At 43.8% G+C, this 25,500-nt stretch overlaps 1 protein-coding gene across 8 annotated transcripts in view; it reads left to right on the top strand.

Moving 5' to 3' along the window:
• Positions 1 to 25,500, top strand: part of SERAC1 (serine active site containing 1) — a 2,030,253-nt gene that overhangs the window by 1,637,877 nt on the left and 366,876 nt on the right. For 6 of the 8 annotated variants that reach the window (XM_069769365.1, XM_069769368.1, XM_069769371.1 and 3 more), the window contains one exon: positions 1,220 to 1,402. The exons of the other annotated variants lie outside the window; for them this stretch is intronic. In XM_069769365.1, the coding sequence (XP_069625466.1) occupies positions 1,220 to 1,402 (183 nt within the window). The remainder of the gene's footprint in view (positions 1 to 1,219; positions 1,403 to 25,500) is intronic. 8 annotated transcript variants of the gene reach the window in all.

Raw genomic sequence — 25,500 nt, forward strand, 5'->3', positions numbered from 1 at the left:
TCCTTAGGGTGGTTTCACACTTGCGTTGAGGAGGGCTGCAGATGGTAGTTTACTTCCTTCTTTCTCCCTCCATGAAGCTCCGCCCATGATCCGCCTACTGCCACATGAATCCTGTGTTTCACTGCGTACCTATCTTTGCATTTCCGTGCGGTCGCCGCACACCTGAAATCGCTGCATGCGGACACATCCGCATACAATTAATGTCTCTGCATACCCAATGTTAAAGATAGGTACGTAGGGAAATACATGATGCATGCAGCAGTAGGTGGAGCATGGGCAGAGCTTCATGAACTAAGAAAGGAGGAAGTAAGCTGCCATCCGCAGCCCTCCTAAACACAAATGCAAAACTACCTTTAGACAGCTCTTTAGTCTTGACCTAGGTGGAGAGGTTGGAGTGTGATTATGTGGACAGGTGTCTTTTTTACAGGTAACGAGTTCAAACGGGTGCAATTAATACAGGTAATGAATGCAGAGTAGGAGGGTTTCTTAAAGAAAACCTAACAGGTCTGTGAGAGCCAGAATTCTTACTGGTTGGTAGGTGAACAAATACTTTGTAAAATGAAGAGCAAATTAATTATATAAAATCATACAATGTGATTTTCTGGGTTTAAATTTTAGATTTTGTTTCTCACAGTTGAAGTGTACCTACGATAAAAATGACAGACCTCTCCATTCTTGGAAGGTGAGAAAACTTGCAAAATGGTCAGTGTATCATGCTGACCTGGAGAATCAAATTGTCACATCATATATACTGCACAATTAATGCTGTAATGCAAAAGCCAAGAAGCGTAAGGGAAATTATGTTTTGTTTTTTTACCATTTCACTAGGGATTTTTGTTCTGCTCTTCAGTACATTATACATTAAAATGAATAGTGTCTTATAAAACTACATCTTATCCCACAAAACCCTCAATCCTCATATCCTCATAGGGCCATGTCAACCATAAATTAAAAAAACTTATAGGTCTTGAAAAGGGGGTTAAAAAAAGATTGATAAGTACTGAAAGAGGACCTATCAGTGAAATGGCTACCTGTTACACTGTTTATAAGAACCTGTAAATTACCCTCATAGGGAAACAAAGGTAGAGACATGTCACTGCGTTGGTAACCACTTTTTAGTAGTCTTTTATGATTTGACTCATTTTTCTACTTAAAGCATAACCCATTTCTCATAATTAAAATAACACTATAAAGAGTAAGTTTAGTCATTTTCATTCAGGTCTGCTAGTGAAAAAGATGTTGGTAAATGCATCAAAGGATACAGAGTTGCAAGATTTTGTCAAGAACACCAGAGGGATTGCCTTTTACAGTGTTCCCCACCATGGCTCTCGACTTGCAGAATATTCAGTTAATGCAAGACTACTACTATTTCCATCTACAGAAGTTAAAGAGCTTAGCAAAGGTAAGACGATGATAACTGAACATATTAGAAATCTGGAACCTTTCAAAATACTTGTCTAATGATACAAATCATATGGTCTTATAGTGAATGAGTGAAAAATATTACTATTCTGAAACTTTGTGTACACTGATACTAAAGGCATTCATTTTGCAAACTTACCACAGTGATGTACTGAACTTTGTGTCCATTCCTGTTGACAGAACTTATGAAAGACATTTTGGCTTTTTTTATTTTGTTGGGAAGCATTTTTCCCAATTCAGTTCACAAAGTTCCTATAGGCTTTGTGAGGGCTTTTTAATCACCACTACAATACTTTTATTTATTTTTTTTCTGCTTCATTATTTCTAGATAAACCTTCATCATCAACCTTCTCAGTTGGGTGTTTTTTAGAATAGGAGCCTCACCCTTTTTTCATCCATACTGATCCTCCACTGAACATGGCAAACTTGAGTCTAGCATTTGTATGCAGTTCTTGTAGTAGGGGCTTTTTTCTTGAGCTGAATTTTTGGGCATACTGATACATGAGAACCTGATACTTCCAGCTCCTGCAATAACTCACTAGTTGTCTTGAACCATTTGAACCAATGTTCATTCAGTCCTATGAGTTAATTTGAGTTTCTTTCTTGAAGTGCCTGTGTTGTACCATGTTTTGTACAGTTGAAACTAGAAGTTTACACGCTATATAAAAATACACATATGCATGTTTTTCTCAATATCTGACATGAATTCAGAATAAACCTTGTTTGGCTCATCCTTGGGTATAAATTCTTATTCATAATTTTTATTGTTTTATAATACACAATAAAAGCAATCATATCAACAGGTTCAAACGAACACACCATATGGCATATTGGCTACTGAAATAAAGAATTGTTTTGTTACATCAAAACAACAACTCCACACGGTATCAACAGTAGTTTGCAAAAGACAATTGGCAACCTGTTTAAATAAAACACCAATAATGTAACCCACAGTGGTAAGCCACATATACTTGATATATACCTACAAAAAGGCACCACACATAGATGAAAAAAGATCACTTTATTAAATGTCATAAAAACATCAATCAAAGTTGAAAATAGCCCACAATGGGCAGCAAGTGAGAAACAACCACATACACAGGATAAAAAAGAGGGGACACCTGGCAAAAATCACAGGAAAAATATCCTAAAAATAACTGACATAGTATACTGATACACACCTGTTAGATGTTAAATAAACGTGAGAGAACATATGTACATGTGACACAATAATTATTGCATAGTTGCATAGTTGTCACAGTACAGTGTTACACACCTCTGACATATATAGTCAAAATGAGGAAAAAGGGGCCAAATATGCCACCTAAATATAAGTAACAAGGACTGTGAAAACCTACAAAGTAAAATGCTACATCAGTACGTAATTTACCCAATGGGATAAGTAGCCAGGCGTCCACCACACCCGACGCGCGTTTCGCAAGGAGTTGCTTCGTCCGAACTCGAGTTCGAATCTCGGCTTCAGGAAAATGGCCGCCGCGATGTCCATCTGCGCACGCGCGGCATCCCGCGGCCATTTTCCTGAAGCCCCGGGAAGCAGGAGACTCCATCTGCGCACGCGCGGCCTCAGGAAGATGGCCGCGCCCACCGAGAAACCGCTGAATAGCGGCGAGTGCGCTCTTTTTCTACAGCTGCGCAGTGCATTCGGCACTTGTGCATGGGAGAAGCACTACGCCACCAACGGGAACATAAGCAAGATGTGGGGGAGAAACAGCGCTGTGACCACGCCCATCTGACCTGACCAGCCTGATTGACAGGCGAAAAAGGCCACTTTTGTAAGGCATTTCGGCAGCATAGGTAGGGAATCAGGGGACAAAAAATACCCTATTGTAAAGCACAGCTCAGGCCCTATTTAACTGTATTTTTATCTCCTACTGAAAAAATGGGGTGACAGTTTTTTGAGTGTGTGCATGATTAATAATATCTATTGTTTTGAAAGTATTACAGTGCCTTGTTTTGAAAGAATTCGCCCTCCTGGAACTTTTCAACCTTTTCCCACATATCATCCTTCAAACATAAAGATACCAAATGTACATTTTTGGTGAAGAATTGGAACACAATTGTGAACTTGAACGAAATGTATTGGTTATTTTAAATTTTTGTGGAAATTTGAAAACTGAAAAGTGGGGAGTGCAATATTATTTGTCCCCTTTACTTTCAGTGCAGCAAACTCACTCCAGAAGTTCATTGTGGATCTCTGAATGATCCAATGTTGTCCTAAATGCCTAATGATAAATATATTCCACCTGTGTGTAATCAAGTCTCCGTATAAATGCACCTGCTCTGTGATATTCTCAGGGTTCTGTTTGAAGCACAGAGAGCATCATGAAGACCAAGGAACACAACAGGCAGGTCCATGATACTGTTGTGGAGAAGTTTAAAGCCGGATTTGGATACAAAATGATTTCCAAAACTTTAAACATCCCAAGGAGTACTGTGCAAGCGATTATATTGACATGGAAGGAGTATCATACCACTGCAAATCTACCAAGACCCGGCCGTCCCTCTAAACTTTAATCTCAAACAAAGAGAAGACTGATCAGAGATGCAGCCAGGAGGCCCATAATCACTCTGGATGAACTGCAGAGATCTACAGCTGTGGTGGGACAGTCTGTCCATAGGACAACAATCAGTCGTATACTGCACAAATCTGACCTTTATGGAAGAGTGGCGAGAAGAAAGCCATTTTTCAAAGATATCCATAAAAAGTGTTGTTTAAAGTTTGCAGCAAGCCACCTGGGAGACACACCAAACATGTGGAAGAAAGTTCTCTGGTCAGATAAAACCAGAATCAAACTTGTTGGCAACAATGCCAAACGATATGTTTGGCGTAAAGGCAACACAGCTTATCACCCTGAACACACCATCCCCACTGTCAAACTTGGCGGTGGCAGCATCATAGTTTGGGCCTGCTTTTCTGCAGCAGGGACAGGGAAGATAGTTAAAATTGATGGGAAGATGGATGGAAGGACCATTCTTGAAGAAAACCTGTTGGAGTCTGCAAAAGACCTGAGACTGGGACGGAGATTTTTATTCCAACAAGACAATTGTCACGATCCAATTTTGGATTTGTGGCAGATCTGGTTTGCTTCATTTCTGGTCATCGGGGGTTAATGCCGTTTCTTCCCCCCGGTGGCCGCTGATGTTACTGCATTGTTCCTGGCTCAGCTGATGCTTGTGATGACCACTCCCTCCATCCTTTAAGAGGTCACCTGGTTCATCAGCTGACTGTCGGTGTTAGCTCATTCTTCAGCGACCAAGCCAGGAGTAGGATCTAGCTGGGAACTGCTGTTCTTCTGCTGTGACCGTTTAATCTGGTGTTTCTCTCTGTTGTGCTGTGTCTTGCAGAAATAAGCTAAGTTTGGTTTTCCTTTACATTGTTTGTTTTCCTGTTAGTTGTTATAGTTTTACACTGGTGCAGTCTTCCCCCCTTGGGGGAGTGGGGGTCACTATAGGGTCTGCATAGGAGTCAGGGATACGCTGGCGGCTCGGGCCTCCCTACCTTCAAGGGTACCCCCGAGATAAGGGTAAGCCAGGGCCCCTTATAGTGGCAGGGACAGGTGCGGGTCCCAAATTCGCCGTCCTGCCCCTTTATCGCCGTACTCGGCGTGACATTAACACCGACCGTCACATTTTTTCTGGTGAACCATGGCTCAAATGCAGGCCTTTGCCCAACTGCTTCAGGTCCTCACCGACGAGTTTAAAGTGCTGCGTGGAAAGGTGGTGCAGCAGTTGCAGTTGGGGTTTTGGGCTTCGGCTTAGGTAAATGCTCAACCTGAGCCCAAGTTATCTCTTCCTGACAGGTTCTCTGGTGGGAGAGATACATTTTTGGTTTTTAAGGAGGACTGTAAGTTATACTTCAGACTCCACCCTCGTTCATCAGGGAGTGAGGAACAACGGGTGGGAATCTTTGTTTCCCTTCTTAAGGGTGATCCCCAATCCTGGGCCTTCTCCCTGCCGACCGGTTCTCCATCTCTACGGTCAGTGGACGAGTTTTTTGCAGCTCTGGCGCTGGTGTATGGTGACCCGGATGGCGTCTCCTTGGCGGAATCCCGACTCCGTAAGATCAAGCAGGGGGTCGGCCGGCGGAGGAGTACTGTTCAGAGTTCAGGAGGTGGGCCACTGACACACAGTGGAATGACCCGGCCCTTAGGAGCCATTTTGTGCAGGGTCTGTCCCGTAGGTTACAAGATACTTTGGTACAGTACGCCGCCCCCAAGTCATTGGAGGCCGCCATGTCTCTTGCCATCCGGGTGGATAGACATTTGAGGGAGAGGCATACACCAAATGTGCCCCCGGTAGTCCTTGCTAGGGGGGAAACCCACCTGACCAGGTGGACGAACCCATGCAGGTGGGAGGAGTTGCTTCCCAAACGGGGTTGTCTGGGGTTCGCCGTGGTGTGGGGGCATGTTTTTACTGTGGGCAGACTGGTCATTTTATCAATGTCTGCCCAGCTCGCGCCAAGATACCTGTTCCATCTAAATAGCCACGTCCCCCTAGTTGTGTGGAAGGAAGCGACCAGGGAGTGTATATTTCCTCCATTTTTTCGTCTCAGTGTACCTTACCTGCTGAGGTGGTTGTAGGTGGGAAAACTGAGAATATTCCGGTGCTTGTGGACAGTGGAGCAGGAGTCAATTTGGTGGATGCTCATTTTGTCCAGAACCATGGCCTGATGAGTAGGTCGCTAGCTAGACCCCTAAGCGTTCAAGCCATTAACTCTGTCCCGCTCAGCCAGGGGAGCATTACCCAAGTCGTTGACAAAATTCAATTGCGTATAGGGGCTTGTCATGAAGAGTTCCTGTCATGCTACGTCTTGGAGAACATACCAACTCCCATTGTCTTAGGTCTCCCTTGGTTGAGTAAACACAACCCGGTTATAGACTGGCGGTCCAGAGAGGTAGTCAGCTGGGGTCAGTCGTGTAAGGAATGCTGTCCAGGAGCTACAATCTCTGCCGTCCTTCTGCAGCCTACCCCTTCTTCTCCTGTGGGGGCAGTAGAGGTGTTTGAAGGGAGTAGGGGCAAGACTCTACCCTCATTACATTCTAGCCCGGTATGTCAGAGACCTCTTAGGAGGAGGGGTCGGAGGAGGGTGGTGGTTTCCTCGGTGCACTTCGTCTGGGTGTGAGTTTGGTGACACAGGGGGACGTCTGTTATGATCTGGTGGCCTTGGAGCAGCATGAGACGTACTCTGGAGAAGGTGGTACCTGTACTGACCGCAAACCCTGAACCTAGCAGCGCAACTAAAAGCAGCCGTGGGGGGTACCTAACTCTCCCTAGACCCCTCGGCACAGCCTAAGATCTAACTACCCCTAAAGACAGAAACAGGAAACCTATCTTGCCTCAGAGAAAATCCCCAAAGGATAGATAGCCCCCCACAAATATTGACTGTGAGAGGAGAGGGAAAAAACATACGCAGATATGAAATCAGATTTTAGCATAGGAGGCCATACTAGCTAAAAAGAAAGATTAGAACAGAGTACTATGTGGTCAGTACAAAAACACTAGAAAATATCCACCGCAGAAAATACGGATCACCACATCTGACTAAAGACATGGGGGGTATATCTGCATCTCCAGAGAAATAGCTAGGCTGCAAAAAATCCTTCACAGACCAAGCTGGACAAGACAAAAACATGAAAATGCACAGAACTATAAGGTCCACTGCAGGTGGACAGAAAAAACAAAGCCAGGACTTATCTTTGTAGAAAAACACAGCAAACTGGAGAGACCAGCAGGGAAGTGAATCCTTCAAGAACAATGGACAACTGGCACTGATTAAAGGATCCTGCAAAGCTATATACCCCAGTCCGTCCTGCAATTAGTAGAAACACATGTCCACTCCTGCAATCCAGACACAACTGCATTACCCTCTACAACCACCGGAGGGAGCCCAAAAGCTGAATTCACAACAGTACCCCCCCCTTGAGGAGGGGTCACCGAAACCTCACCAGAGCCCCCAGGCCGATCAGGATGAGCCCGATGAAAGGCACGAACCAAATCAACGGCATGGACATCAGAGGCAGAAACCCAAGAATTATCCTCCTGGCCATAACCCTTCCACTTGACAAGGTACTGAAGCTTCCGCCTCGAAAAATGAGAATCCAAAATCTTCTCAACAACATATTCCAACTCCCCATCGACCAATACAGGGGCCAGAGGATCAACAGAGGGAACAACGGGCTCCACATATTTCCGCAACAAAGATTTATGGAAGACATTATGAATAGCAAACGAGGCCAGAAGCGCCTGGCGAAAGGACACCGGATTAATAATCTCAGAAATCCTATAAGGACCAATAAATCGAGGCTTAAACTTAGGGGAAGAAACCTTCATAGGAACATGACGGGAAGATAACCAAACTAGATCCCCAATCCGAAGCCGGGAACCAACACACCGACGACGATTAGCAAAATGTTGAGCATCCTCCTGAGACAGCACCAAATTGTCCACCACATAGACCCAAATCTGCTGCAACCAGTCGACCACAGAATCCACACCAGGAAGGTCAGGAGGCTCAACCTGCCCAGAAGAAAAACGAGGATGAAAACCAAAATTACAAAAAAAAGGCGAAACCAAAGTAGCCGAACTAGCCCGATTATTAAGGGCAAACTCGGCCAATGGCAAAAAAGCCACCCAATCATCCTGATCAGCAGACACAAAGCATCTCAAATAGGTCTCCAAGGTCTGATTAATTCGCTCAGTCTGGCCATTTGTCTGAGGATGAAATGCAGAAGAAAAAGACAAATCAATGCCCAGCTTGGCACAAAAGGCCCGCCAAAACCTAGAAACAAACTGGGAACCTCTATCGGACACAATATTCTCCAGAATACCATGCAAACGCACCACATGCTGAAAAAACAACAGGCACCAAAAGAACCATCTTAGAAAATCGGTCACAGACAACCCAGATAACCGACATTCTTTGGGAAACAGGAAGATCGGAAATAAAATCCATAGAAATATGTGTCCAGGGCCTCTCGGGGACCGGTAATGGCAAAAGCAACCCACTAGCGCGGGAACAGCAAGGCTTAGCCCGCGCACAAATCCCACAGGACTGCACAAAAGAACGCACATCCCGTGACAAAGAAGGCCACCAAAAGGACCTACTAACCAAATCTCTGGTACCAAAAATCCCAGGATGGCCAGCCAACACAGAACAATGAACCTCAGAAATCAAAAAATTATCTTTCACAGTTGGTGCAGAATCCAACCAGAGGAGCAGCACTTTTAGACCTAATACTATCTAATAGACCTGACAGAATAACAAATCTGCAGGTGGTTGGGCATTTAGGAAATAGCGACCACAATATTGTGCAGTTTCACCTGTCTTTCACTAGGGGGACTTGTCAGGGAGTCACAAAAACATTGAACTTTAGGAAGGCAAAGTTTGAACAGCTTAGAGATGCCCTTAATCTGGTAGACTGGGACAATATCCTCAGAAATGAGAATACAGATAATAAATGGGAAATGTTTAAGAACATCCTAAATAGGCAGTGTAAGCGGTTTATACCTTGTGGGAATAAAAGGACTAGAAATAGGAAAAACCCAATGTGGCTAAACAAAGAAGTAAGACAGGCAATTAACAGTAAAAAGAAAGCATTTGCACTACTAAAGCAGGATGGCACCATTGAAGCTCTAAAAAACTATAGGGAGAAAAATACTTTATCTAAAAAACTAATTAAAGCTGCCAAAAAGGAAACAGAGAAGCACATTGCTAAGGAGAGTAAAACTAATCCCAAACTGTTCTTCAACTATATCAATAGTAAAAGAATAAAAACTGAAAATGTAGGCCCCTTAAAAAATAGTGAGGAAAGAATGGTTGTAGATGACGAGGAAAAAGCTAACATATTAAACACCTTCTTCTCCACGGTATTCACGGTGGAAAATGAAATGCTAGGTGAAATCCCAAGAAACAATGAAAACCCTATATTAAGGGTCACCAATCTAACCCAAGAAGAGGTGCGAAACCGGCTAAATAAGATTAAAATAGATAAATCTCCGGGTCCGGATGGCATACACCCACGAGTACTAAGAGAACTAAGTAATGTAATAGATAAACCATTATTTCTTATTTTTAGTGACTCTATAGCAACAGGGTCTGTTCCGCAGGACTGGCGCATAGCAAATGTGGTGCCAATATTCAAAAAGGGCTCTAAAAGTGAACCTGGAAATTATAGGCCAGTAAGTCTAACCTCTATTGTTGGTAAAATATTTGAAGGGTTTCTGAGGGATGTTATTCTGGATTATCTCAATGAGAATAACTGTTTAACTCCATATCAGCATGGGTTTATGAGAAATCGCTCCTGTCAAACCAATCTAATCAGTTTTTATGAAGAGGTAAGCTATAGACTGGACCACGGTGAGTCATTGGACGTGGTATATCTCGATTTTTCCAAAGCGTTTGATACCGTGCCGCACAAGAGGTTGGTACACAAAATGAGAATGCTTGGTCTGGGGGAAAATGTGTGTAAATGGGTTAGTAACTGGCTTAGTGATAGAAAGCAGAGGGTGGTTATAAATGGTATAGTCTCTAACTGGGTCGAAGTGACCAGTGGGGTACCGCAGGGGTCAGTATTGGGACCTGTTCTCTTCAACATATTCATTAATGATCTGGTAGAAGGTTTACACAGTAAAATATCGATATTTGCAGATGATACAAAACTATGTAAAGCAGTTAATACAAGAGAAGATAGTATTCTGCTACAGATGGATCTGGATAAGTTGGAAACTTGGGCTGAAAGGTGGCAGATGAGGTTTAACAATGATAAATGTAAGGTTATACACATGGGAAGAGGGAATCAATATCACCATTACACACTGAACGGGAAACCACTGGGTAAATCTGACAGGGAGAAGGACTTGGGGATCCTAGTTAATGATAAACTTACCTGGATCAGCCAGTGCCAGGCAGCAGCTGCCAAGGCAAACAGGATCATGGGGTGCATTAAAAGAGGTCTGGATACACATGATGAGAGCATTATACTGCCTCTGTACAAATCCCTAGTTAGACCGCACATGGAGTACTGTGTCCAGTTTTGGGCACCGGTGCTCAGGAAGGATATAATGGAACTAGAGAGAGTACAAAGGAGGGCAACAAAATTAATAAAGGGGATGGGAGAACTACAATACCCAGATAGATTAGCGAAATTAGGATTATTTAGTCTAGAAAAAAGATGACTGAGGGGCGATCTAATAACCATGTATAAGTATATAAGGGGACAATACAAATATCTCGCTGAGGATCTGTTTATACCAAGGAAGGTGACGGGCACAAGGGGGCATTCTTTGCGTCTGGAGGAGAGAAGGTTTTTCCACCAACATAGAAGAGGATTCTTTACTGTTAGGGCAGTGAGAATCTGGAATTGCTTGCCTGAGGAGGTGGTGATGGCGAACTCAGTCGAGGGGTTCAAGAGAGGCCTGGATGTCTTCCTGGAGCAGAACAATATTGTATCATACAATTATTAGGTTCTGTAGAAGGACGTAGATCTGGGTATTTATTATGATGGAATATAGGCTGAACTGGATGGACAAATGTCTTTTTTCGGCCTTACTAACTATGTTACTATGTTACTATGTTACTTTAGTACTCCATCAATCAGGAACAAACAATTTCCCCACAGGACAGCGGTCAGGCTTATCAGCCTGAAATTCCTGAAGAACCCGTCGCAAATCAGGGGAGATGGCAGAAAGAATCACCCCTTCCTTCAAAATGCCGACCAGCTCAAGAACCCCAGGGGAATCAGGAAAAAAACTCCTAGAGAGGGCATCCGCCTTAACATTCTTAGTACCAGGAATGTACGAGACCACAAAATCAAAACGGGAGAAAAACAGGGACCATCGAGCCTGTCTAGGATTCAGCCGTTTGGCAGACTCGAGGTAAATGAGATTCTTATGATCGGTCAGGACCACAATACGGTGCTTGGCCCCCTCAAGCCAATGTCGCCACTCCTCAAATGCCCACTTCATAGCCAACAACTCCCAATTGCCGACATCATAATTGCGTTCCGCAGGCGAAAACTTCCGAGAAAAGACACACGGTTTCATCAAGGAACCATCAGAATTCCTCTGAGACAAAACGGCTCCTGCCCCAATCTCAGATGCGTCAACCTCAACCTGAAATGGAAGAGAAACATCTGGCTGACGTAACACAGGGGCAGAAGTAAATCGGCGTTTAAGCTCCTGAAAGGCAGAAACAGCCGCGGAGGACCAATTCGTCACATCAGCGCCTTTCTTGGTCAAATCGGTTAGAGGTTTAACTACACTGGAGAAGTTGGCAATGAAACGACGATAAAAGTTAGCAAAGCCCAAGAATTTCTGAAGGCTCTTCACAGATGTGGGCTGAATCCAATCATGAATGGCCTGAACCTTAACCGGATCCATTTCTATAGATGAGGGAGAAAAAATGAAACCCAAAAAAGAAACCTTCTGCACTTCAAAGAGGCACTTTGACCCCTTCACAAACAAAGCATTATTACGGAGGATCTGAAATACCATCCTGACCTGTTTCACATGAGACTCCCAATCATTGGAAAAAATCAAAATATCATCCAAATATACAACCATGAATTTATCAAGATAACTCCGAAAGATATCATGCATGAAGGATTGGAACACAGATGGGGCATTAGAGAGTCCGAATGGCATCACAAGGTATTCAAAATGGCCTTCGGGCGTATTAAATGCAGTTTTCCATTCGTCACCCTGCTTGATACGAATAAGATTATATGCCCCTCGAAGGTCAATCTTAGTAAACCAGCTAGCCCCCTTAATCCTAGCAAACAAATCAGTAAGCAAAGGCAAGGGATATTGAAATGTAACCATGATCTTATTCAAGAGGCGCTAATCAATACAGGGTCTCAAGGATCCATCCTTCTTGGCAACAAAAAAGAACCCCGCTCCCAACGGTGAAGAAGATGGCCGAATATGCCCTTTCTCCAAAGATTCCTTAATATAGCTCCGCATGGCGGCATGTTCAGGCACAGACAGGTTGAAAAGTCGACCCTTAGGGAACTTACAACCTGGAATCAAGTCAATAGCACAATCACAGTCCCTATGCGGTGGAAGGGAACTGGACTTGGGCTCATCAAATACATCCTGAAAGTCTGACAAAAACTCAGGAACTTCAGCAGAGGGGGAAGAGGAAATTGACATCAAAGGAACCTGATCATGAACCCCCTGACACCCCCAACTAGTCACAGACATGGATTTCCAGTCTAACACCGGATTATGTAGCTGTAACCATGGAAAACCCAGCACAATATCCTCATGCAAATTATGCAACACCAGAAAACGACAATCTTCCTGATGGGCTGGCGCCATGCGCATGGTCAGCTGTGTCCAAAACTGAGGTTTATTTTTAGCCAATGGTGTAGCATCAATGCCCCTCAAAGGAATAGGGTTCTGCAAAGGCTGCAAGGGAAAACCACAACGTCTGGCAAATTCTAAGTCCATTAAGTTCAGAGCGGCGCCTGAATCCACAAATGCCATGACAGAAAATGATGATAATGAGCAGATCAAGGTCACAGATAACAGAAATTTTGGTTGTATAGTACTGATGGCAACAGAACTAGCGATTCTCTTAGTACGCTTAGGGCAATCAGAAATAACATGAGCAGAATCGCCGCAGTAAAAACACAACCTATTCTGACGCCGGAATGTTTGACGTTCAGCTCTAGACAAAATCCTGTCACACTGCATAGGCTCAGGGCTCCGCTCAGGGGGCAACGCCACAGTGTGCACAATTCTGCGCTCGCGCAAGCGCCGATCAATCTGAATGGCCAGAGACATAGAATCACTCAGACCAGCAGGCGTGGGAAACCCCACCATAACGTCTTTAACGGATTCAGAAAGACCCTTTCTGAAAATTGCCGCCAAGGCATCCTCATTCCATTTAGTCAGTACAGACCATTTTCTAAATTTCTAGCAATACGATTCTGCCGCTTCTTGACCTTGACACAGGGCTAGCAAAATTTTCTCAGCCTGATCCACAGAATTAGGCTCATCATACAACAACACCAATGCCTGAAAGAACGAATCAACATTAAGCAAAGCAAGATTGCCAGATTCCAGGGAAAATGCCAAATCCTGTGGGTCACCACGCAGCAGAGATATGATGATTTTAACCTGCTGAATAGGATCACCAGAAGACCGGGGTCTTAATGCAAAAAGACAGTTTACAGTTATTTTTGAAACTCAAAAATTTGGATCTGTCACCAAAGAATAAATCAGGAGTGGGAATCTTAGGTTCTAAGGCAGGAGTCTGAACAATGAAATCTGAAATCCCCTGTACCCTAGCAGCAAGCTGATCCACCCGAGAAACTAACTCCTGAAGATTCATGTTAATACTAGACTCCGTAGCCACCCAGAGGTAAAGAGGGAGGAACAGACCAAACAAGCTGAGGAAAAAAATGGCTCAAAATCTTTCCACTGTTCTTCTGAGATGCAATTAACTCATTGTTGGCCAGTTGTACTGTTATGATCTGGTGGCCTTGGAGCAGCATGAGACGTACTCTGGAGAAGGTGGTCCCTGTACTGACCGCAAACCCTGAACCTAGCAGCGCAACTAAAAGCAGCCGTGGGGGGTACCTAACTCTCCCTAGACCCCTCGGCACAGCCTAAGATCTAACTACCCCTAAAGACAGAAACAGGAAACCTATCTTGCCTCAGAGAAAATCCCCAAAGGATAGATAGCCCTCCACAAATATTGACTGTGAGAGGAGAGGGAAAAAACATACGCAGATATGAAATCAGATTTTAGCATAGGAGGCCATACTAGCTAAAAAGAAAGACTAGAACAGAGTACTATGTGGTCAGTACAAAAACACTAGAAAATATCCACCGCAGAAAATACGGATCACCACATCTGACTAAAGACATGGGGGGTATATCTGCATCTCCAGAGAAATAGCTAGGCTGCAAAAAATCCTTCACAGACCAAGCTGGACAAGACAAAAACATGAAAATGCACAGAACTATAAGGTCCACTGCAGGTGGACAGAAAAAACAAAGCCAGGACTTATCTTTGTAGAAAAACACAGCAAACTGGAGAGACCAGCAGGGAAGTGAATCCTTCAAGAACAATGGACAACTGGCACTGATTAAAGGATCCTGCAAAGCTATATACCCCAGTCCGTCCTGCAATTAGTAGAAACACATGTCCACTCCTGCAATCCAGACACAACTCCATTACCCTCTACAACCACCGGAGGGAGCCCAAAAGCTGAATTCACAACAGACGTCGCTGTTGTCGGTTCTATAAAGAGTTTACCATCTTGTGACAGACGCATGCGTGAAAATAAACGTTCAGGTCCGGACCTGTGTGTGAATGATTACGTATGGGTGTCCACTAAAAAGATCAGGTGGAAGTGTGGGACTGGAGTCTGGAGTTCGAGGGTAATCGGGCCATACCGAGTGTCAGCCATTGTTGGTCCGAAGACTTACCAGTTGGAGTTACCCTCTGTAATGCCCATACACAATTCATTCCACAGGTCGGCGCTTTGGAGGTTTGTGCCGCCTACGTTGTCATCTCCAATGTGCTGTGTCCACCGTAAACCTAAGGGTCAGGTGACTGAGGAGGTGAACTCTGGTGAATCGAGACATTCTCACTGTAGGATGGTTGCTGGTGAGGTCCATTGTTGAGGGTCCAGAGGCCCCTCATTGTAAGGGGGGTACTGTCACGATCCAATTTTGGATTTGTGGCAGATCTGGTTTGCTTCATTTCTGGTCATCGGGGGTTAATGCCGTTTCTTCCCCCCGGTGGCCGCTGATGTTACTGCATTGTTCCTGGCTCAGCTGATGCTTGTGATGACCACTCCCTCCATCCTTTAAGAGGTCACCTGGTTCATCAGCTGACTGTCGGTGTTAGCTCATTCTTCAGCGACCAAGCCAGGAGTAGGATCTAGCTGGGAACTGCTGTTCTTCTGCTATGACCGTTTAATCTGGTGTTTCTCCCTGTTGTGCTGTTTCTTGCAGAAATAAGCTAAGTTTGGTTTTCCTTTACATTGTTTGTTTTCCTGTTAGTTGTTATAGTTTTACACTGGTGCAGTCTTCCCCCCTTGGGGGAGTGGGGGTCACTATAGGGTCTGCATAGGAGTCAGGGATAGGCTGGTGGCTCGGGCCTCCCTACCTTCAAGGGTACCCCCGAGATAGGGGTAAGCCAGGGCCCCTTATAGTAGCAGGGACTGGTGCGGGTTCCAAATTTGCCGTCCTGTCCCTTTATCGCCGTACTCGGCGTGACAACAATGATCCCAAACGTAAAGTAAAATCTACAGTGGAATGGTTCACAAATAAACATATCCAGGTGTTAGAATGGCCAAGTCAAAGTCCAGACCTCAATTCAATCAAGAATCTGTGGAAAGAGCTGAAAACTGCTGTTCACAAATGATCTCCATCAAACCTCACTGAGCTCGAGCTGTTTGCCAAGGAAGAATGGGCAAGAATTTCAGTCTCTCAATGTACAAAACTGATAGAGACATACCCCAAGCGACTTTCAGCTGTAATCGCAGCAAAAGGTGGTGCAACAAAGTATTAAGTTAAAGGGGCTGAATAATATTGCATGCCCCACTTTTCAGTTTTCGAATTTCCACAAAAATTTAAAATAAGCAATATATTTCATTCAACTTCACAACTGTGTTCCACTTGTTGTTGATTCTTCACTAGTGTTGAACATTCCGATACCGCAAGTATCGGGTATCGGCCGATATTTGCGGTATTGGAATTCCGATACCGAGTTCCGATATTTTTGCGATATCGGGATCAGGATGAATATTCATGTGTAAAATAAAGAATAAAAATAAAAAATACGGATATACTCACCCTCGGACGCGCCCTGGTTGTAACCGCTGCAACCGGCAGCCTCCGTTCCTAAGAATGAGCGAGTGAAGGACCTGCGATGACGTCGCGGCTTGTGATTGGTCGCGTGAGCGGTCACATGAGCGGTAACATGACCAATCACAAGCCACGACGTCATCGAAGGTCCTTCACCCTGCATTCTTAGGAACAGAGGCTGCCGGTTACACCGATAAGGTCCAGGGTCCGCCGGAGGGATGAGTATATCCATATTTTTTATTTTTATTCTTTATTTTTTACATGATTATGGATCCCAGGGCCTGAAGGAGAGTTTCCTCTCCTTCAGACCCTGGGAACCATTCCAGGATCACTTCCGATATTTGTGTCCCATTGACTTGTATTGGTATCGGGTATCGGCGATATCCGATATTTTTCAGATATCGGCCGATACAATCCGATACCGATACTTTCAAATATCGGAAGGTATCGCTCAACACTATTCTTCACCAAAAATTTACATTTGTTATCTTTATGTTTGAAGCATGATATGTGGGAAAAGGTTGAAAGTTCCAGGGGGCTGAATACTTTCGCAAGGCACAGTATCTCGTGCCTCCATTCCTGGTACAAAACCCACCTGGTCTGGGTGTAGTAAGTGAGGAAGGTGGGATATAAGTCTATTGGCCAAAACCTTGGCATATAATTTTAAATCTACATTTAATAAAATTAATCCCTTGTAGATTGTGAGCCTTCGCGGGCAGTGTCCTCACTCCTCCTGTACCAGTTATGACTTGTATTGTTTAAGATTATTGTACTTGTTTTTGATTATGTACACCCCTCCTCACATGTAAAGCGCCATGAAATAAATGGCGCTATAACAATAAATAATAATAATAATAAATAAAGATATAGGCCTATAGCTACTACATGAGTTGGGGTCTTTCCCTGGTTTGGGAGTGACTACAACATGTGCTGTTGTGAAATGGGGAGGAAAGAAAGTAGACTCTGATATGGAATTAAACGATTGTAATATTAATGGAGGCAATTGTTCAAAAAATACTTTATAGAATTCTGCTGTGAAACCATCAGGCCCTGGACTTTTATTGCTAAAAGTCCTCGAACAGAGGCTTCTAGTTCTTGATGTGAAGAAGGGCTTTCCAGGAATTTTACTGTTTCATCCTCCAATTTTTTGGAGAAGGCTGTGTATTAATATAGTTTCCTGATGTTAGGGTAGATGTAGGCAAGTTATATAGCTTTGAATAATATGAATTGAAGACGGCTGCAATTTCAGGTGTGGTACCAATTTCTCTCGAGTGTTCTTAATACAGGGAATATCTGATGGGGCTTTTTAGCATTAAGGGCTTTAGTTAACATTCTTCCTGGTTTGTTATCAAACTCGTAGTACCTACTCTGACTTTACTGAAATAAATGTTTAGATAAAGAATTGAGTCATTTTTGGCTTCTAATCTTGCTTTGAGAAGATCTCTGAGGTTTGTAGTAGACCGTATTTTTATGAATTAACTCCAAATTAGTGACTCTTTGTAAGGCTAGTTTGATTGCCTGACCTCTGTCTTTTTTTATTCGGGGCCCATGTTTGATAAATACTCCTCTAAGCATACACTTGAAGGCTTCCCATTTAATTGTGGGGGCTGTATCATCATGTCTGTGATCAACAATAAAGTTAGATATGTGTTGTGAATTCCGTTCTTGGGCTCCCTCCGGTGGTTGTAAGTAGCATTTTTGTGAGTTCTGCTCTTGGGCTCCCTCCTGTGGTTTTGAGTGGTGTGGCTGCTTCTTGGAGTTAGCTTCTGCAGCTGTTTTCACTGATCGTCTTTCTGGCTCGGCTATATTAGTCTGGCTTTATCCCTCATTCAATGCCAGTTGTCAATTGTTCCAACCTGGAGTCAACTCTTAGGATTTTCCTAACACTCTGACCAGTTCTGCTAAGCTAAGTCCTTGCTTGTCCTTTTGCAATTCACTTATTGTGGACTTTGTTGTTCAGCACTTTCTTTGTTTTGCTCATTTGTCCAGCTTATCAGTATGGATCTATTCAGCTAAGCTGGAAGCTCTGGGCAGCAGAGTTTGCCCTCCACACCTTTAGTCAGGTGTGGAGATTTTTGCATTTCTCTGCGGTGGACTTTTTCTAGTTTTTTACTGACCGCACAGCGTTCTGTCCTGTACTATTTCTTTCTAGCTAGAAGTGGCCTCCTGTGCTAAATCTTGTTTCATACTACGTATGTCATTTCCTTCTCCTCTCACAGTCATTACATGTGGGGGGCTAATCTATCCTTTGGGGATTTTCTCTGAGGCAAGATAGTTTTCCTGCTTCTATCTTTAGGGGTAGTTAGCTCTTAGGCTGTGACGAGATGCCTAGGCAGAGTTAGGAGCATCCCACGGCTACTTCTAGTGTTGCGTTGAGCTTAGGGACTGTGGTCAGTATAGTTACCACCTGCTCAGAGCTAGTCGCATGTCGCTCCTTAATCACCAGACCATAACAGTACAACTGGCCAAAAATAAGCTGAATGCATCTCATAAGAAGGAAAAGAAAAAGAGTTCTGAGCCATTTTTTTTTCTTTAGTTTGTTTTGTCTTTTTCCTTCCTCTTAATCTCTGGGTGATTCAGGATTTGAATGCAGGCATGGATGTTCAGGGGTTGTTTTCTCGTGTGGATCAGCTTGCTGCAAGAGTACAGAGTATTCAAGATTATGTTGTTCAGACTCCGGCCTTAGAGCCTAGAATTCCTACTCCGGATTTGTTTTACGGGGATAGATCTAAGTTTTTGAACTTTAAAAATAACTGCAAATTGTTTTTTGCCCTGAAACCCCGTTCCTCTCGTGACCCCATTCAGCAAGTAAAGATAGTTATTTCTCTGCTGCGTGGCGACCCTCAGGACTGGGCATTCTCTCTTAAGTCAGGGGATCCGGCATTGCTCAATATAGATGCATTCTTTCAATCGCTCGGATTATTGTATGACGAACCTAACTCTGTAGAGCATGCTGAGAAAACACTATTGGCCCTGTGTCAGGGTCAGGAAGCGGCAGAATTATACTGCCAGAAATTTAGAAAATGGTCTGTGCTCACTAAATGGAATGAGGACGCTCTGGCAGCAATTTTCAGAAAGGGTCTTTCTGAAGCCCTTAAAGACGTAGGTTTGAGCGAATCTATGTCTCTGGCCATTCAGATTGATCGGTGCCTGCGCGAGCGCAAAGCGGTGCACCATATGGCAGTGTCCTCTGGGCAGAGTCCTGGGCCCATGCAATGTGATAGGATTTTGACTAGAGCGGAACAGAGGGGATACAGACGTCAGAATGGGCTGTGTTTTTACCGTGGTGATTCTGCTCATGCTATTTCTGATTGCCCTAAGTGTATTAAGAAGGTCGCTAGGTCTGTTACCATTAGTACTGTGCAGCCTAAGTTTCTCCTGTCTGTGACCCTGATTTGCTCATTGTCATCTTTTTCCGTCATGGCATTTGTGGATTCAGGCGCTGCTCTGAACTTAATGGACTTAGAATTCGCTAGGCGCTGTGGTTTTTCTTTGCAGCCTTTGCAGAGTTCCATACCCTTGAGGGGTATTGATGCTACACCATTGGCCAAGAATAAACCTCAGTATTGGACTCAGCTGACTATGTGCATGGCTCCTGCACATCAGGAAGTTTGCCGTTTTCTGGTGTTGCATAATTTACATGATGTTGTTGTACTGGGTTTTCCATGGTTACAAGTACACAATCCAGTGCTGGATTGGAAATCAATGTCTGTGACTAGTTGGGGTTGTCAAGGGGTACATATTGACGTTCCTTTAATGTCAATTTCCACTTCCCCCTCTTCTGATGTTCCTGAATTTTTGTCAGATTTCCAGGATGTATTCGATGAGCCCAAGTCCAGTTCCCTTCCTCCACATAGGGACTGTGATTGTGCTATTGACTTGATTCCTGGCTGTAAGTTCCCTAAGGGCCGACTTTTCAATCTGTCTGTGCAAGAGAATGCCGCCATGCGGAGCTATGTTAAAGAGTCTTTAGAGAAGGGGCATATTCGGCCATCTTCGTCACCATTGGGAGCGGGATTCTTTTTTGTTGCCAAGAAAGATGGCTCCTTAAGACCCTGTATTGATTATTGCCTTCTTAATAAGATCATGGTCAAATTCCAATACCCTTTACCTTTGCTCTCTGATTTGTTTGCTAGGATTAAGGGGGCTAGTTGGTTTACCAAGATTGACCTTCAAGGGGCATATAATCTTGTTCGTATTAAACAGGGTGACGAATGGAAAACTGCATTTAATACGCCCGAAGGCCACTTTGAATACCTGGTGATGCCTTTCGGGCTTTCTAATGCTCCTTCTGTATTTCAGTCCTTTATGCATGATATTTTCCGCAATTATCTTGATAAATTCTTGATTGTGTATTTGGATGATATTTTGATTTTTTCCAATGATTGGGAGTCTCATGTGAAGCAGGTCAGGATGGTGTTCCAGATCCTTCGTGATAATGCTCTATTTGTGAAGGGGTCTAAGTGCCTGTTTGGAGTTCAGAAGGTCTCTTTTTGGGGGTTTATTTTTTCTCCTTCGTCTATAGAAATGGATCCTATTCAGGTCCAAGCCATTCATGACTGGATTCAACCCACATCTGTGAAGAGCCTTCAGAAATTTTTGGGCTTTGCTAATTTTTATTGCTGTTTCATTGCCAACTTCTCTAGTGTGGTTAAACCCCTGACCGATTTGACAAAAAAAGGTGCTGATGTGACTAATTGGTCCTCTGAGGCTGTTGAGGCCTTTCAGGAGCTTAAACACCGATTTACTTCTGCCCCTGTCTTGCGTCAGCCGGATGTTTCTCTTCCCTTTCAGGTTGAGGTTGACGCTTCTGAGATTGGGGCAGGGGCTGCTTTGTCACAGAGGAATTCTGATGGTTCCTTGATGAAGCCATGTGCCTTCTTTTCCCGAAAGTTTTCGCCTGCGGAACGCAATTATGATGTCGGCAATCGGGAGTTGTTGGCTATGAAGTGGGCATTTGAGGAGTGGTGACATTGGCTTGAGGGAGCCAAGCACCGCATTGTGGTCTTGACCAATCATAAGAATCTGATTTACCTTGAGTCGGCCAAGCGGCTGAACCCTAGACAGGCTCGGTGGTCCCTGTTTTTCTCCCGTTTTGATTTTGTGGTCTCATATCTTCCAGGATCTAAGAATGTTAAAGCGGATGCCCTCTCTAGGAGTTTTTTGCCGGATTCTCCTGGAGTCCTTGAGCCGGTTGGCATTCTTAGGGAAGGGGTGATTCTGTCTGCAATCTCCCCTGATTTGCGGCGGGCACTTCGGGAGTTTCAGGCTGATAAACCTGACCGCTGTCCTGTGGGGAAGCTGTTTGTTCCTGATAGATGGACAAGTAAGGTAATTTCTGAGGTCCATTGTTCTGTGTTGGCCGGTCATCCTGGGATTTTTGGTACCAGAGATTTGGTTGCTAGGTCCTTTTGGTGGCCTTCCTTGTCGCGGGATGTGCGTTCTTTTGTGCAGTCCTGTGGGACTTCTGCCCGGGCTAAGCCTTGCTGTTCCCGCGCTAGTGGGTTGCTTTTGCCTTTGCCCGTCCCGGAGAGGCTTTGGACGCATATTTCCATGGATTTTATTTCGGATCTTCCTGTGTCACAGAGGATGTCTGTTATCTGGGTGGTTTGTGACCGGTTCTCTAAAATGGTCCATTTGGTACCTTTGCCTAAATTGCCTTCCTCCTCTGATTTGGTTCCATTGTTTTTCCAACATGTGGTTCGTTTGCATCGCATTCCGGAGAATATTGTGTCTGACAGAGGGTCCCAGTTTGTTTCCAGGTTTTGGCGGGCCTTTTGTGCTAGGATGGGTATTGATTTGTCTTTATCTTCGGCGTTCCGTCCTCAGACAAATGGTCAAACTGAGTGAACTAATCAAATCTTGGAGACCTATTTGAGATGCTTTGTGTCTGCTGATCAGGATGATTGGGTGACTTTCTTGCCGTTGGCCAAGTTTGCCCTTAATAATCAGGCTAGTTCGGCTACTTTGGTTTCACCTTTCTTTTGTAATTTTGGTTTCCATCCTCGTTTTTCTTCAGGGCAGGTTGAGCCTTCTGATTGTCCTGGTGTAGATTCTGTGATGGACAGGTTACAGCAGATTTGGACTCATGTGGTAGACAATTTGACGTTGTCCCAGGAAAAGGCTCAACGTTTTGCTAACCGCCGTCGGTGTGTTGGTCCTCGGCTTTGTGTGGGGGATTTGGTCTGGTTGTCCTCTCGTCATGTTCCTATGAAGGTTTCTTCCCCTAAGTTCAAGCCTCGGTTTATTGGTCCTTATAAGATTTCTGAGATTATCAATCCTGTGTCTTTTCGTTTGGCCCTTCCAGCCTCTTTTGCCATCCACAATGTTTTTCATAGATCTTTGTTGCGGAGATATGTGGTGCCCGTTGTTCCTTCTGTTGATCCTCCTGCCCCGGTGTTGGTTGAGGGGGAGTTGGAATATGTGGTTGAGAAAATTTTGGATTCTCGTTTTTCGAGGCGGAAGCTTCAGTATCTTGTCAAGTGGAAGGGTTATGGCCAGGAGGATAATTCTTGGGTTGTAGCCTCCGATGTTCATGTCGCCGATTTGGTTCGTGCTTTTCATTTGGCTCGTCCTGATCGGCCTGGGGGCTCTGGTGAGGGTTCGGTGACCCCTTCTCAAGGGGGGGGTACTGTTGTGAATTCCGCTCTTGGGCTCCCTCCGGTGGTTGTAAGTAGCATTTTTGTGAGTTCTGCTCTTGGGCTCCCTCCTGTGGTTTTGAGTGGTGTGGCTGCTTCTTGGAGTTAGCTTCTGCAGCTGTTTTCACTGATCGTCTTTCTGGCTCGGCTATATTAGTCTGTCTTTATCCCTCATTCAATGCCAGTTGTCAATTGTTCCAGCCTGGAGTCATTGCTCTTAGGATTTTCCTGACACTCTGACCAGTTCTACTAAGCTAAGTCTTTGCTTGTCCTTTTGCAGTTCACTTATTGTGGACTTTGTTGTTCAGCACTTTCTTTGTTTTGCTCATTTGTCCAGCTTATCAGTATGGATCTATTCAGCTAAGCTGGAAGCTCTGGGCAGCAGAGTTTGCCCTCCACACCTTTAGTCAGGTGTGGAGATTTTTGCATTTCTCTGCGGTGGACTTTTTCTAGTTTTTTACTGACCGCACAGCGTTCTGTCCTGTACTATTTCTTTCTAGCTAGAAGTGGCCTCCTGTGCTAAATCTTGTTTCATACTACGTATGTCATTTCCTTCTCCTCTCACAGTCATTACATGTGGGGGGGGGGTAATCTATCCTTTGGGGATTTTCTCTGAGGCAAGATAGTTTTCATGCTTCTATCTTTAGGGGTAGTTAGCTCTTAGGCTGTGACGAGATGCCTAGGCAGAGTTAGGAGCATCCCACTGCTACTTCTAGTGTTGCGTTGAGCTTAGGGACTGTGGTCAGTATAGTTACCACCTGCTCAGAGCTAGTCGCATGTCGCTCCTTAATCACCAGACCATAACAGATATGGAGGCTTGTACATATGAGGCACATAATGTATCTAACAATAATGACTCATTGAGATGCCTTGACTCTGATATTTTGGTAAGGGATCATACTTTTAGTGAACAATATACCGGGGCATGACCTGACCAAAGTATGTTACCAATGCTAGAATCTGAAAGCCAAGGTAAGGCATTTTGTTGGAGGAGGATATAGTCTAACCTGCTATAAGAATCATGCAAATGGGAGTAAAAACTATAACTACATTTAGAATTATCTAACACCGGGTCAAGTGTAACATTTAGATCCCCACAAAATATTACGGCACCCTGGATTAAGAGAAGGACATTGTCTACTATGTTATCAATGAAATTGGCTTGATCCTGATTAGGATTTTCCTGACACTCTGACCAGTTCTGCTAAGCTAAGTCCTTGCTTGTCCTTTTGCAGTTCACTTGTTGTGGACTTTGTTGTTCAGCACTTTCTTTGTTTTGCTCATTTGTCCAGCTTATCAGTATGGATCTATTCATGTTATCAATGAAATTGGCTTGATCCTGATTAGGGTTACTGTATATACATTTATGATTGTAAATAAGTGGCCACTTAAACCTAACACTAAGATAATATACCTCGTTTCCTTATCTACTACACAGTTGATAACTTGATGCGTTAACGATTTGTGAATTGCTATAGCAACTCCTTTTGAGCGAGATTCAGGGTTATGAGCAATATGCCAAAATGTGTAATATTTGTGTCTTATTGTAGGAGCATGGTTCGTCTTAAAGTGTGTTTCCTGGAAATATATAATATGTACCTTTTTCTTGTGAAAATGCTAAAGGATTTGTGTGCGTTTTTCGGGGGTGTTAAAACTGTTCACATTCAAAGAAGCAAAATTTAGGTCCACCATTCATAAACAATATGAGATTTTTTGTGTATAGATATCGTATAAGATGGCTGAGCTGCCAGGTCCTCGTGGTCAAAGAGAAAAAGAGAGGGAAAGGTTAGGGAAGAAAAAATCTTAACCAAAAAAATAAACATGAGCAGAAGAAAAGCCTCTGCAAAAAAAGACTATGAAGAAAACAGTCCAAACCGGGAGTGTGCGAGCCCGCATTGGGCATGTCAGAGGTTCCCATTCTGTATGGGGGTTACAGAAGCTAAACATCATATATAGCTTCTCCTTAAGTCAATTGCTACAAAAAAAGTGATGATGATAATAATAATAGCAATTGGCGATTTAAACCTAACAATTATAAACATGGGCTACTTGCACAGTGAACAAGTCTGTAGAAACCTGTTCACACCACCAAGAAACTTGAAGGCACAAAAAGAGCACAGCGAGGTCAAAAATACTCTGTTGTAAAGAAGTCACAGTAAATGAGCAAGTGATAGTCAAAAAATGAAAAAAATACAGGGTATTTACTTAATGCTTTTTTGCAAAAAAATGTATATTAAGCTGCTCCACCAATCGCCAAGGTATACCCATAATAGAGCAGTCCTATCAAATGTATATAATCCCTATCTGATGTATTAAAAACTTGATCATCTGTATAGTACCTGTATAAGCAGCGTTCAGAGAGAAAATATCCATGTGGACATGCAGGATGGAACAGCTTTAGTGCAAGTGGCCCACAGAGGAGTGTTGGACTCCCCAGTCTTGTAGAAACAAGAGAACAATTATAGAAGCCCATGTGTTTTTGGTTCTATAATTGTTCTCCTGCTTATACAGGTGCTATACAGATGATCAGGTTTTTAATACATCAGATAGGGATTATATACATTAGATAGGACTGCTCTATTATGGGTATACCTTG

This window comes from Ranitomeya imitator, chromosome 5 (assembly GCF_032444005.1).
Source record: "Ranitomeya imitator isolate aRanImi1 chromosome 5, aRanImi1.pri, whole genome shotgun sequence".
In the NCBI taxonomy this organism is placed as follows: domain Eukaryota; kingdom Metazoa; phylum Chordata; class Amphibia; order Anura; family Dendrobatidae; genus Ranitomeya; species Ranitomeya imitator.